Below are 14,195 nucleotides of genomic sequence, written 5' to 3'. Positions count from 1 at the left end.
CAACAGCTGAAAACACAGCAGCTGCCTGCCCAGCAAGACGCGAGTGCCCTGCGTGGGTGTGTGAGAGAGGGCTTGAGTCACACGCAGTGTTATCAATCTCTCTCTGTGGCATCTGTCTAGATCAGGGCTAGGCACCCTATGGCACGGGTGCCGAAGGCGGCACGCGAGCTGATTTTCAGTGGCACTCACACTGCCCAGGTCCTGGCCACCAGTCCAGGGGGCTCTGCATTTTAATTTAATTTTAAATGAAGCTTCTTAAACATTTTAAAAGCCTTATTTACTTTACATACAACAATAGTTTAGTTATATATTATAGACTTATAGAAAGAGACCTTCTAAAAACGTTACAATGTATGACTGGCACGCGAAACCTTAAATTAGAGTGAATAAATGAAGACTCGGCACAGCACTTCTGAAAGGTTGCCGACCCCTGGTCTAGATACTGTAACTGGCTGTTGAAGGGAGCAGGGTTGTGGAATTCCCTTGTGATTGGGAGTTGGGGTTGCAGTAGGCTTGCCTTGTGGAGAGGGCTTTTTTTCCCCTGCATTTCAAAGGTGAGCACCTGACAGGATTGGGCCCTCACCAGCCTGGCCCTGGCACCCTACGACAGCTTCTCATGGCACTGAGTGGGCCTGGGCAGCACGACACCAGCCGAGGAAAGTGAAGTGCTTTATTGAGTCTGAAATAAAGTTGCTTTTGGTGTGAGATGGTGGTACTGGGCCTTAGGTGCCTTTCCGGCCTCCTCGCTGCTTCTTCTTGGCAGCCTTGGTCATGGTTTCAATCAGGCGCACACCCTGCTTTTTGATCTCGTCCCGGTTGGGCACGTAGCTGTGGTCAATGTCAGCAAAATCAAAGGCATCTGCAAAAGACAAAGCCTAGTGAAGCAGACTGGGAAAGCACATGGCACTGGAGCTGCTGCTGCTTTTCAACTGCAACACCTGGGGGCTAAATCCCCAGCAGAGGCCACTAGTATTAGGGCTGATGGCATCTTTGTAGGCCTCAAGCCAGCAGTGGGCAGCACAATCACGTCTGCTTAAAGAAATCTGGTGCTATCCAGCAGAGTGCAGTTACCAGTACATTCCTTGCAAGCTACATTCCCATTCCCAGTTCCTCAGACTCTAAGTTGTCAGGACTCAGCTCACTAAAATAATTGCAGTGTTGCTATTTCTCACTCCATATGATGTTTTCTATAACACTCCAGCTCCTGGAGCCATGTGATTAGGTTTCTTTTAAATGAAAGCTGAGATTCACACATAAGTTTCTAGCTGTAGTGGTTGCAGAATAAAGCTCAAAAACTTGAGGTTCCAACAGCAGAAAGTGAATAAACAGAGCTCAACATGAATTAGTCTTTAAAATTGCATGAGGTTTAAGCCAATCTGATGCCTTTGGAGAACTGACTCCTCGTTTTTGATGGGGTTAGCAATGCTATAACTAGGCAGGAGAATGGCGAGGATGTACATAGATAAAAGGTGAGAGATATTTACACTTGACTGGAGGTTGCTGATGGAGGGTTCAGAGGAGTAGCCCATAGGCTTTGTCCATTTCTTACTCTCCTACCATCCTGAAATCCCCTAGACTGTAGTGAGAACCCTTGGCCTTAAAGGAAGGGATGTGGCTTCTCACACACAAACTCTGTGAGCCACAGGAGTAACCGGCAACTACAGATTTCTAGACCAGCACCAGTTTTATGTTAGCCAATGGGGGTCCATGTCTGACCCTTCAGTGGAATGCAGCTGACGGGACCCTGAAGTTACAGAGGATGGAGAGGCTGTTGCGAATGTTGCTGAAAGCTGTCCCCAGCAGCTGGCTGAGATCTCCATTCTAACTACAGGTCCTCAGTGCTCTCCCAATTCCAAGATCTTCATACCTCTAACAGCATCTTCTTCATCCTCAAAAGAAATCTTCAGGTTCTGATGCTCATTCCTTGTACTTTCCTCCAGGAAATTCCTAACTTTCACATAGGTCTGTAAAAAAGCACTTCAGGTTAAATATTGTATAGGTGGGGAGGGGGACAAGACGGGGGCAAGGGACACAGGGTATGTCTACATTTCCAGCAGAAGAAGTAATTTCCAGCTCAAGGAGACATACCCATGTTAGCTCTGATCAAGCTAGCATGCTAAACATGGAGCATAGCCGCAGAGGTGCGAGCAGTGGGTCAGGCTAGCCACTGGAGTACAAGCCCATCCAAGGCATGAGGCATGTACTCAGTGTGGCTAGCTTTAGCCTATAGGCCAGGATGGGTCAGCTAACCTGGGTGTAAAGCACCACTAAACTCTGGAGGCTGCTGGGATCATGATGGTGCAATCCATGGCTGGGACACAGAGTCTCTGGTTGCTAGATATTGCTTCTTGAGTTCCTGATTTGCACTATTTTTACTGCACAGTGCTCAGATGCTGCTTTACACATGAAACAAGTGAAAGACGAGGGCAGCTGCAATGTGCCCGGGAGTTCCTGGCAAATTACCAGTGCAGCCCCTTTGGCTGGGCAAAGTTTGGGTATCTCCAGCCCATCAGCACGACTGTGTTCTGGGACCTCCTCCAGGCTTTAGAGAGAGGAGACCTGCTGCCCAGGGACTTCAGTAGCAGTGCAGCTGTATATGCAGCCTGGGCCCAGCCTCTCAGGGGAAGGCCCCCGAGCCTGTCAGGGAGGAATAGCACACCTCATTGTTCTCCTCCCTGCTGAAGTTGTAGGATGGAAGGTTGGTCATGACCTTTGTCAAGTGCAGCAGCTTTGTCTCACAGAACTGCAGCTTGTCGTAAGTGTCACTGGTGTCCACGTGAATGTCACCCTAGAGGCAAGGAGACAAAGTGATATAGATGATGCCGCCTCCAGAGATTCCTTCCAGGGGCACTGTCTGGAGTGCAGAGGGAGCCAGCAAGTGGGAACAAACACCCAGGAGGTTCAGGACGGGGTGAGAGGCCTCAGCAATTGGGGAATTGCCTGTCCAGACTGAGTGCTGGGCAGAGGGACATTTATAAAGTGCCTTTCCCCACCTGGCTGCAGCCCAACCGACTGGGATGTGTTTAGCATCCGAAAAGCATGTTGGATTTGTGCCCAAACAATGAGAATGGGGCATTCGCCACCCAGCTCCAGCCACACACTGAGCTCGGCCACCCAGTTTCAGCACTAGGCTCTGCTGAGATCCTGAGCCTCCCATGACCTTTGGCCTCTCCGGTTCATTCCGAGGGGAAATGAAAGCTTGTTCTGCCATGGTTGCACACAGTGAGAGTCCATGGCCATGCACAGGCTGCAGTGCCTTCTCTGTCTGCAACTGCCACATTACTGAACTCCAGAACCCCAGCCTCAGAGAAAGCAAAGGAGGCCTGGAGCCCTCCTGCTGCAGAGCAACCGTTGGGATAGGTACGGTATATCTATCGGTTCTTTGCCTTTGTTTACTAGGCCTTCTACCCGCACAATTCCAAAGATATATATATTGGGGCTGTTGATTAATCGCAGTTAACTCACACGATTAACTCAAAAAAATTAATCGCGATTAATTGCAGTTTTAATCTCACAAACAATAGAATACCAATTGAAATGTATTAAATACACCTCTATCCCGATATAACGCGGTCCTCGGGAGACAAAAAATCTTAACGCGTTATAGGTGAGACCACATTCTATCAAACTTGCTTTGCACCCCCGTTCCTTGTTCCCTGACCGCCCCCTCCAGAGACCCCCATCCCTAATCACCACCAGGACCCCACCCCCTACCCAACCCCCCTGTCCCCTGACTGCTCCGACCCCTATCCACCCCCACCCTCCGACATGCACTCACCGGCAGCGGCGGGAAGCGGAGCAGCCAGGCCCCAGTCCGCTCCACTCCGCCAGCTCCCAGCCGCGGTGCTCCGCTTCCTGCCGTCGGTGAGTGCAGGGAGGTTGGGGAAAGGATGCCCCCCCGTCCCCCTCCGCACTCACCTGCGGTGGGAAGCAGAGCGACGCGGCCCCAGCCTGTTCCGCTTTCCTTGCCCCGGCCCCAGCCATGTCGCTGGGGGGCAGTTGGGGAAAGGTCTGGCACTCACCTGCGGCGGGAAGTGGAGCACCACGGCTGGGAGCTGGCGGAGTGGAGCTGGCTGTGGCTAGGCTGCTCTGCTTCCTGCTGCCGGTGAGTGCAGGGAGGTTGGGGAAAGGACACCCCCCTTACTCACCTGTGGTGGGAAGCAGAGCGCTGCGGCTGGGAGCTGGCGGAGTGGAGGGGTTGGGGCAGGGCTGCTCCGCTTCCGCCGCTGCTGGTGAGTGTGGGGGGGATCCCTTCCCCCAAGCCCGCTCCCCTGAGCGACATGGCTGGGGTCGGGGTGAGGGAAGCAGAGCGGGCTGCTCCCGGCCCCCCACTAATCCCCCGGGCCACTCTGGGACTGCAGGGCCCCCAAAAGTGCCCTCCCACAGCTCCTGCCCCCCAGACCCTGGGGGGGAGCCCCTGACCTCCCTCGAGACCCTCTGCCCCTTATCAAACCCCTCAGCCCCAGCCTGGCCCGACACCCTTAACACGCTGCTCAGAGCAGCGTGTCAGAGCTTTACCGTCTTGTATGCGAACCCGCGTCCTATCGGGTCGCGTTTTATCGGGGTAGAGGTGTATTTGGGATGTTTTTCTAAATTTTCATATATACTGTATTCTGTTCTGTAATTGAAATCAAAGTGTATATTATTTTTTATTACAAATATTTGCACTGTAAAAATGATAAACAAAATAAATAGTATTTTTCAATTCTCCTCATACAAGTACTGTTGTGCAATCTCTTTGTCCTGAGAGTGCAACGTACAAATGTAGGGTTTTTTTGTTACATAACTGCACTCAAAAATAAAACAATGTAAAACTTCAGAGCCTACAAGTCCACTCAGTCCTACTTCTTGTTCAGCCAATCGCTAATACTAACAAGTTTGTTTACTTTTATAGGAGATAATGCTGCCCTCTTCTTATTTACAATGTCACCAAAAAGTGAGAATAGGCACTTGCATGGGACTTTTGCAGCTGGCATTGCAAGGTATTTACGTGCCAGATATGCTAAACATTCATATGCCCTTTCATGTTTTGGCCACCATTCCAGAGGACATGCTTCCATGCTGCTGACACTTGTTAAAAAAATAATGCATTAATTACATTTGTGACTGAACTCCTTGGGGGAGAAATATGTCCCCTACTCTGTTTTACCTGCATTCTGCCATATATTTCATGTTATAGCAGTCTCTGATGAAGGGACACGTGAATCTTTAGTGCATCTGGCACGTAAATATCTTGTGATGCCTGCTACAACAGTGCCATGAGAATGTCTGTTCTCACTTTCAGGTGACATTGTAAACAAGAAGCAGGCAGCATTATCTCCTGCAAATGTAAACAAACTTGTTTGTCTGAGCAATTGGCTGAACAAGAAGTAGAACTGACTGAACCAGCAGGCTCTAAAATTTTACATTGTTTTATTTTTAATGCAGTTTTTTTTTTACATAATTCTACATTTGTAAGTTCAACTTTCATGATAGAGATTGCACTACAGTACTTGTATGAGGTGAATTGAAAAATACTATTTATTTTGTTTTTATACAGAGCAAATACTTGTCAAAAATAAAGTGAGCACTGTACACTTTGTATTCTGTGTTGTAATTCAAATCAATCTGTTTGAAAATGTAGAAAACACCCAAAAATATTTAAATAAATGGTATTCTATTATTGTTTAACAGTGCGATTAATCTCATGATTAATCGTGATTTTTTTAATCACCTGACAGCTCTAATATATATATATATATATATATATATATACACACACACTAGGCCTTCTACCCAAACAATTGCGAAGATATAGATAGATATATAGATGATATAGATATAACTATACCGTATATACTCGATCATAAGCCGTTCGTTTATAAGCTGACCCCCTCAAGATGGATAAGTAAAAATGGAAATTTTTTATGACCCATTCATAAGCCGACCGTATAATTCAGGGGTTGGGAAACTTTGTCTCCCAGGCCATCAGGATAAGCTGCTGGTGGGCCGAGATGGTTTGTTTACCTTGAGCGTCCGCAGGCCTGGAGGTAAACCTAAGTAGACAAAGTGTCCCAGCGCGCCAGCGGCTTACCCTGACGGGCCGGGACAGCAACTGGTGGGGAAATTTTGGGGGGGGAAGCTGGGGGTCAGGGGAGTAACCCCTGTGACCACCCCCCACATGACCCCACCCCTAGCCCAGGACCCCCACGCTCTCCCCATCCCATCCCTTCCCACTTTATCTGGGGCAGGCCAGGGGAGGATGTCTCTGGCCTGGCTGGAGCTGCTCCGGCAGGCTGGACAGCACGTTCCAGTGGGCTGGGCCAGGTGGCACGGCGCAGAGTGCTCCGGCGGTGTGGCCACAGCCTGCTCTGGGGGGCGGGGCCGAGCGGCACGGCTGCAGCCTGCCAGCCCTGGAGCTGCAGCTGCTTCGGAGGCTGGGGGGGAGCAGCGGGGCCAGAAGCAGCGAGACTCTGGCCCCGCCTCTTCCCTTCTGGCTCTGCTGGCTGTGCTGCCTCTCCCTGCTCCCTCTGTTGGGGGGAGGGGCTGCGTCCCACCTCCCTCTCTATACCCGTTCATGAGCCGATCCCCTTCTCTGGTGCTTCCCTTTTCTACTAAAAAAATTCAGCTTATGAACGAGTACAGACAGTATCTTTGGAATTGTGTGGGTAGAAGGCCTAGTAAACAAAGGCAAACAACCGAGGGCGCGATGGAACGGACTATAAATGGTGCCTATGATTTCTGCAAATCAGGGTCGTTTATTGATCCAGAGTCCCGTGTGGATATAGATGTGGTTTTCGCTGGCTCCCCGCATCTTATGATCAGAAGGAATCTCGACTGGCCATCGGGACCATTCTGACCTTTGGACTCTAGTATAGTATGTTTGGGGTGTGAATGTGGAGTGAGTAAGGTTTGTTTTATAATCAATAAAGAGCATTTAGAGTATTATATACCGACGCTGCGTCCAGTATCTGCCTGCTCCCCATCCCGTAGGCAGACCTTTATTGCAGGTCTAACAAAACCCTTCAAAATATGACCCAGACATAAACTGATGCAGGGGAGATCTGCCTGAGTCTGCAGCCAGCCAGCATGAAGCAGGTGTTCTGAGTGGAGTGAACTGCCCCATTAATCTTTAGGAGGGGACTTTCTATTTGAGTGGCGGGGACGAGAGCCCTTTCAGGTGACGACTGCATTGCTTGCAAACCCATTCTCTCATCGAGCTAGTTCACGTACAAATAGCTACGTAGCAGTGGCTAAGTCAATGCCAGGTGCTTCAGAGGGAATGAACTGCACAGGCAATCATCAAGTGATCCATCCCTGCCATCCAATCCAAGCTGTCAGAGGCTAGGAACACCCAGATTGGGGCGCCGGAACGGGGAGGCCAAGAGGCCATGGTCCGTCCACTTTTCGCCATGGCCCTGGTCCCCTACACCTTCTCTTCTCCACGAGGCCCCGTCCCCCGGCCAGCTGAAACCCGGCTTGGGCAGCTGTGGGGAGCTGCGGACCATCCATCTACCCGGGGGGGGAGGCCCGAGTGCAGCTTCCGGCCTGTGTCCCAGGCCCCCCACGCCAGGCAGATGGCGGCTCTGCAGCTCCCCACAGCAGCACAGACGGCTCTTACTGTGACCCAGCTGCAGCTCTTTGGCCCCCAGGGCCCCACCCTCAGGCCAGGCCTGAAGCCGGAGTCAGGTTGGAGTAAGAGCTGCATGGACAGCTATGCCCCTCCGCCCCCCACACTTTTAGGAAGAATCTGTCACCCCTGCACCCAGAGCATGGGGTTGAATCCCTGCCCATCCTGGCTATTAGCCACTGATGGACCTCAGCCCCCTAAACTTAGCTCATTCTTTTTTGAACCCTGCTATAGGTTTGGCCTTTGGAAATGGAAAGAGCATGCAATCCGCTGTGTCTGAGCGTGTGATGGGGTCTACAGGCCCCGCACTGAACCGGGTCTGAGAGCAGGGCAGTGCTGGACGAGGCAGGTGCAGGGCACATTCCCAGTGGAGGAACACTGGTAGCCCAGAAAAGCGGGGAGACAGGGGTGGGCACACCAGGCTGATGCTGAGAGCTGTACCAGCAGTGGCAACAGCTTTGTGACGGCTGCTGTAGCAGCACGGAGAGCGAGCATGCAATACACTGCCCACGAGTGAGGGAGAGAACCGCTTCTCTGTGGGACTGACAAGGTGGCGATGATGATGGAGTGGGTTTGGGGGTGAGCCTAGTTACAAGCTCCCAAAGCAAATGACATGATGCTGAAGAGGCAGGAGCAGAGAGCCCTCTCCGGCCCAGCCCAGCTCTGCACAGTGACAGGAAGGGCAGGAGGGGGGGGATTTAGGGCACATACATGGCCAGGCACAGTGATCCCGCACAGGCGAATTAGGAGGTTGTCGATGCCATTTTCAAAGCTGAGCAGAAGCTCCTGATTCTTCAGCATTTGGGTGTGCACTTGGTGTAGCCGGACCTCTTCTGCCTCCAAATTCTTCTTCAGTTCTTCCGCCAGTTTCCTAGAGCTAGAGGGTGCACACACACACACACACACACACACACACACACACACACACACACACACACAGAGGCACACCCACACACATACACACACACCCACACACATATACACACATACACACACACACACACAGGGCCAAGGGAGGCTGTTATTCATTCGGATTATACTTATGGAGCCCCATCCACACAGCATCTGGATGCTCTTTACATGGCTTAGATAAGCGCTATCAGACACTGTACAGGAGCACACACGCCACAGATCCTGCCCCACAGCAACGTTAAAGGGCAGGCATGGAGGAAATCTAACCAGTGGGCCCCTTGCCTGGGATTCTGGAGCCTACAGCTGGTGGCAGCCTGGGCTGTGAAGTGCATCTTACAAGGCCTGGCTTTCATGTGTCTCCAGGAGGGGCAAATTCTGGAAGTGAAGGCCTGCTGCTGAGAATGCCCTGCTCCCTCCAAGAGGGACCTTGGTTCTGCACAGCTATGTGCAGTAGCACTTGTGGGTCTCGGACACATACCAGAATCCTTTGCCATGTCATCTTTTTTGAAGCACTGCTGCAAACAGTGCATAGGATTCCAGGGGAATTAAAGATGGGCCCTGCAGAAATGCAGAGGACCAAGTGCGTTGGTGGGGGGAAGGGAGCAGGCTGTGAGTATTTACAGGACATTAGATCCCATCCTCACACCCAGAGCACCAGTAAATATGGGGCTGGCACCAACCATGGTAGAAAATGCACTCTATGAGCCTGAATTACAACATGTGTCCTGTCAGAAGCTAAGTCATCAGGGTGAAGACCCAGGAGCAGGGGTGAAGACCCAATGTGCAGGGGTAAATACGTACCTTATGGAGCTTGGGGTCTGGTGGAATTTCAGCTCAGCACGTTCCAGTTCCAGCTCCTTCAGCTTGGCCTCCAGCTCCTCACGCTTCTGCTCACACTCCACTATCTGCTGTTGCAGGTTCTCCCCAGTCTTCTGCTGGGCCAGGAACCTCCCTGCAATGTCCTGGCCAGGAGGGAGGAGGAGCAGGAGGCATCAGACCAGGAAGAATACAGGACCTATGAGATCCCAGCTCCACTTTCGGAGTGCGGGGAGCTTACACCAGGCACAGCCAGCCATGCAGGCCACACCCTGGAGTATGTGAGATCAGCATTCAGCACTGCCCAGTTACAGGGATATTATCACTATTTTGGGGGCTCATTGGAGGGACTTCTCAGTCGGAGCAGCGCAGCAACAGGCTGTGGCCTTGGGGTCCCACATTAGACCCCGGCAAAGCCCCTTAGATGTTGCAGGTGGCTTCTTAGCCCTTGTCTAAGACCATCCTTGCCTACTGGGGCCTGGCATCAGTGGGCCAGATCCTGAGCACTGGACTCACTCCTCAGTCCTTAATCAGGCAACAGTTCCAATTCAGAGCTGAGTCAGGAGCTTGGATCTGACTCTCTGATGCCTCTTTTCTCTTGGCGCATGTCCCAAGGATCTCGTCCCCTCACGACACAGTGTCTGCTGCTTCCTTAGCTCTGCAAATCAAACTGCTCTGGTAAGCTGGAGCAAACGGGGAAGGAAAGGAGCCACTCTGTCCAGCCACTCTGTGCCAAGGCAGAAGCAGGCTCAGACAGCAGCTCCCAGCACACAGGATGCCCTGAGAGAGTCGCCAGGACACTCTCAGCAGTCAGGGCTGTTGAGAGAGAGACAAGCACTCAGCTCTGGGCGAGTCTGCTCAGGCTTCTGGGGATACCACTCCCTAGACACTTCAGAGGGTCAACAAGGGCATAAGCATAGTCACCCTGGTATGAATATTACATTACATTTCCTTAGCAAAGGCACATCCATGCTCTTAGCTGATCCCTGGCCTGGCGGCCAGGACAGGACAAGGACATGGGCATGGCATGGGGGAAGCTATCCACACCCCAGGGTGATGGAACAATTTGTAGAGTGGAGGTGCTGAGACCCATTGAACCAAATGGTAAACGCTGTATATGATGGAAACCACTTCAAGCCAGGGGGTGCAGCAGCAAACCCTGCACCCCTAGTTCCAGCACCTATGTCCACACAGGACAGGAGCTTTCAGCCTCCAGGGCTGACAATCTGGCATTACCTCCCTTGAAGCAAAGCACCCAAGCCACGTAGCCCTGAGTGCCTTACCCAGAGGTGTGAGCACTGCACTGCACACTTTATCTTGTCTACCTCAGACGTCACTTGGGCCTGATACTCAATCTGGGCTTTGGAGGCCTCCAGCTTTGCACCTAGGCGTGGGGAGGAAGTAGCAGAGAGAAGACCAGTTATATCCCCCAGTCTGGGGCAGGCTTGGTGGCCAGAGGAGGGGGTGGAACGGGGCAGGCGTGCAGGGGGGTCACAGAATAACATCTGAATGACGGCCAGGGGTTGGAGCAGCAGGAATGAAGAGTCTATGGGCAAGGTATAAAATAACAACTGAGTTCAGATAAGAGCTAGAGAGACATTCCCTAAAACCTCCCAGAACTCCCCCACACAAATCTACAGCAACATGGCCAGGGACAACCCACTTGACCAATGAAACACTAGGTTAAGCATTCGAATAAAAGACAGGCTCTCATTAGCTAATCATGCCCTGCTCCTAGCAAGGTCTGTCTCCCACATTAATGCCACCCTTAAGCCAGGTCCCTCTGTCCGTTCCCATGCAGGGCCAAAGAAGAAAACCCCTTCCTGGTATGCAGGGGCCCAGAGGCAGCTCCCCGAGTTGTATTGACAACCGTGTCAAAAGGACCGAGTATCACTGTTAAATTTGTACAGGGTTTCCTGGTTCTGCTTGCAGGCTAGCTAGGTAAGGAGGCTCTGTGCAAGGGAAGTGTGCAATCTGGCCCTTGAGTGGCCAGTCTGCAGCCAGCCAGCCTAGAGTGAGGTGGAGTAAGTTGCATCTCGCTGCTGTAGGAAGCAGCCTGCTTTGTCTCTCTCTGGTTTTGGTTCTTGTGTGTTATTGTTCTGGAATCTAAGACATAAAGTTGTTTGATGTTACAACTTCTAGCAAGAATATTTATGTTTTTTATCTAACTTCTCTCTGTGTGTTCCATGAACATAACACTGCCCACACAGTGGTGCCCCACTAAGAGGCTTAAGTGGTGCAGGGAGCCTTGGGTTGGGCTGAATTTTACCCAGGCTTGGGGTCAGTGCTGTCCCCATTGACCTCAACAAGAGCAGGATGAGGTCGCATGGGACCAGATGTCTCCCACCCGGAGCTGCCAGTGATGAATACCCATTGAGTGTGTTCTCTGGGAAAAGACCCCAGGCAGAAGAGAAATAGCCACTCCCAGAAACCAGGATTGTCCATCTCCAGGCTGGATATTCATACCCCACCGCCTTATACCCTGCCTCAGGCCGTGGCCAACACCTATTTTCAGTGGACTTGGGATGCTGCCTGAGCCTTCACCAGGCTACACCCTGGAGCAGCTCCCGGCGTTACGAACGCTGCACCCTGGAGCAGCTCCCGGCATTACGAACGCTGCACCCTGGAGCAGCTCCCGGGCAGCTCCTGGCGTTATGAATGCTACACCCTGGAACAGCTCCCGGCGTTATGAACGCTGCACCCTGGAGCAGCTCCCGGGCAGCTCCTGGCGTTATGAACGCTACACCCTGGAACAGCTCCCGGCGTTATGAACGCTGCACCCTGGAGCAGCTCCCGGGCAGCTCCTGGCGTTATGAACGCTACACCCTGGAACAGCTCCCGGCGTTATGAACGCTGCACCCTGGAGCAGCTCCCGGGCAGCTCCTGGCGTTATGAACACTACACCCTGGAACAGCTCCCGGCGTTATGAACGCTGCACCGTGGAGCAGCTCCTGGTGTTACGAACGCTGCACCCTGGAGCAGCTCCTGGAGTTAGAAACTCTGCATCCTGGAGCAGCTCCCGGAATTACAAACTCTAACCCCTCAGGGTACTGGGCTCCAGTCCCTCCTCTCCATCAGCATGTGCACAGCACAGGAAGCTTCCAGTAGCAGGCCTGGCCGAAATGCACCCTCATGATCCCACACTTTCACAGGCCTTGGGTGGCAGGCCAGTCCTCGCCCACAGACAACCTGCCAACCTGAAGCATATTCTCACCAGTAACTGCACACCGCACCATAGTAACTCTAGCTCAGGAACCAATCCATGCAACAAACCTCGATGCCAACTCTGCCCACATATCTACACCAGCGACACCATCACAGGACCTAACCAGATCAGCCACACCATCACCGGTTCATTCACCTGCACGTCCACCAATGTAATATATGCCATCATATGCCAGCAATGCCCCTCTGCTATGTACATCGGCCAAACTGGACAGTCTCTAAGGAAAAGGATAAATGGACACAAATCAAATATTAGGAATGGCAATATACAAAAACCTGTAGGAGAACACTTCAACCTCCCTGGACACACAATAGCAGATCTTAAGGTGGCCATCCTCCAGCAAAAAAAGTTTAGGACCAGACTTCTAAGAGAAACTGCTGAGCTTCAGTTCATTTGCAAATTTGACACCATCAGTTTAGGATTAAACAAAGACTGTGAATGACTTGCCAACTACAGAACCAGTTTCTCCTCCCTTGGTTTTCACACCTCAACTGCTAGAACAGGGCCTCATCCTCCCTGATTGATCTAACCTCGTTATCTCTAGCTTGCTTCTTGCTTGCTTATATTTACCTGCCCCTGGAAATTTCCACTCTTGCATCCGACGAAGTGGTTATTCACCCACGAAAGCTCATGCTGCAAAACGTCTGTTAGTCTATAAGGTGCCACAGGAGTCTTTGCTGCTTTTACAGAACCAGACTAACACGGCTACCCCTCTGATACTCCTCACCTTTCAGCGACTCACGTGATATCAGCACTGGGAAATCCACAGTGAGGTCTCGCCTGGCCTGCTGCAAGGGAATTAGAAGCAACCCAATGAGTCATAGAAAAGCATGGGAGGAAATGAGGTACCTGGACCACACCAAGCCAAACTGGCCTCAGGGCAGAGCCAACCCAAGAAGTCGGGTCCCTGGTAATGATCCGGAGATGGAGCTTCTCTCAACCGGGGGATCCCAAAGCACTTTATACACAGGGGCCAGGTTCTGGCTAGATTAGGTGCTTATCTGGCCCCCATCACCACCAGGTCTGGCTGCCTCCCAATCTCTAATGTCTTTATCCTGTACAGCAGTGCAGTGGTATTAGCCCCATTGTACAGATGGGGAGCTGAGGCCCAGGGACTTGCCTAAGGTCACCCAGGGCATCTGTGGAGGAGCAGGCAGGTGAATGCAGGTCTTACAAGTCCTAGGTCAGCACCTGAACCACTGGACAATCCTTCTCCTCTGATCTCATGTCCACCAGTGTAACTCCAGAGTAAGTCCACTGACGCCTCCCGGCCTGAGGCCCCAGGCCGTGTACCTTGCATTGTCGCAAGCTCCAGGGAGGAGAAACTGTAAAACACCACAGTTGTGTTTCACACCCACTCTGCCAAGGTGTCAGCCATGACACAAGTGTAGGGTCACAGGGATCAGGCCCAGCACATGTAGGTCATCACTCATTGAGCCAATGCTGCCATGTGGCCACCTCTGGGGTGGGATATAGCACCCATCCTGCACCAGCGACCTCCTATTGCTCTCTGGCTAGGGAGAGAAGGACAATTTCTCCAAGTGACCCTGAAGGGGGAGCCTTAAGTAGGTGAATGTCATTACCCAAGCTGGGGCCTGGCTGGCACTGGGGATAACAACTCTTTTCTTGTCT

The 14,195-nt window shown here is 51.9% G+C and overlaps 1 protein-coding gene across 2 annotated transcripts in view; it reads right to left on the bottom strand.

The window, feature by feature from the left end:
* Window positions 1-656: 656 nt before the first annotated feature.
* Window positions 657-14,195, bottom strand: part of CCDC183 (coiled-coil domain containing 183) — a 28,644-nt gene continuing 15,105 nt past the window's right edge. The window contains exons 8-14 of one of the 2 annotated variants that reach the window (XM_044992932.1): window positions 13,291-13,351; window positions 10,621-10,721; window positions 9,323-9,483; window positions 8,321-8,486; window positions 2,660-2,788; window positions 1,868-1,964; window positions 657-859 (exon numbers count right to left, since the gene is read on the bottom strand). In XM_044992932.1, the coding sequence (XP_044848867.1) occupies window positions 723-859; window positions 1,868-1,964; window positions 2,660-2,788; window positions 8,321-8,486; window positions 9,323-9,483; window positions 10,621-10,721; window positions 13,291-13,351 (852 nt within the window). In that variant the 3' untranslated portion in view covers window positions 657-722. The remainder of the gene's footprint in view (window positions 860-1,867; window positions 1,965-2,659; window positions 2,789-8,320; window positions 8,487-9,322; window positions 9,484-10,620; window positions 10,722-13,290; window positions 13,352-14,195) is intronic. The other variant, XM_044992933.1, reaches the window with a different exon arrangement.

The sequence above is a fragment of the Mauremys mutica genome, chromosome 18, assembly GCF_020497125.1.
Source record: "Mauremys mutica isolate MM-2020 ecotype Southern chromosome 18, ASM2049712v1, whole genome shotgun sequence".
NCBI classification, from domain to species: Eukaryota; Metazoa; Chordata; order Testudines; family Geoemydidae; genus Mauremys; species Mauremys mutica.
This window is presented reverse-complemented; position numbering and strand designations above follow the sequence as displayed.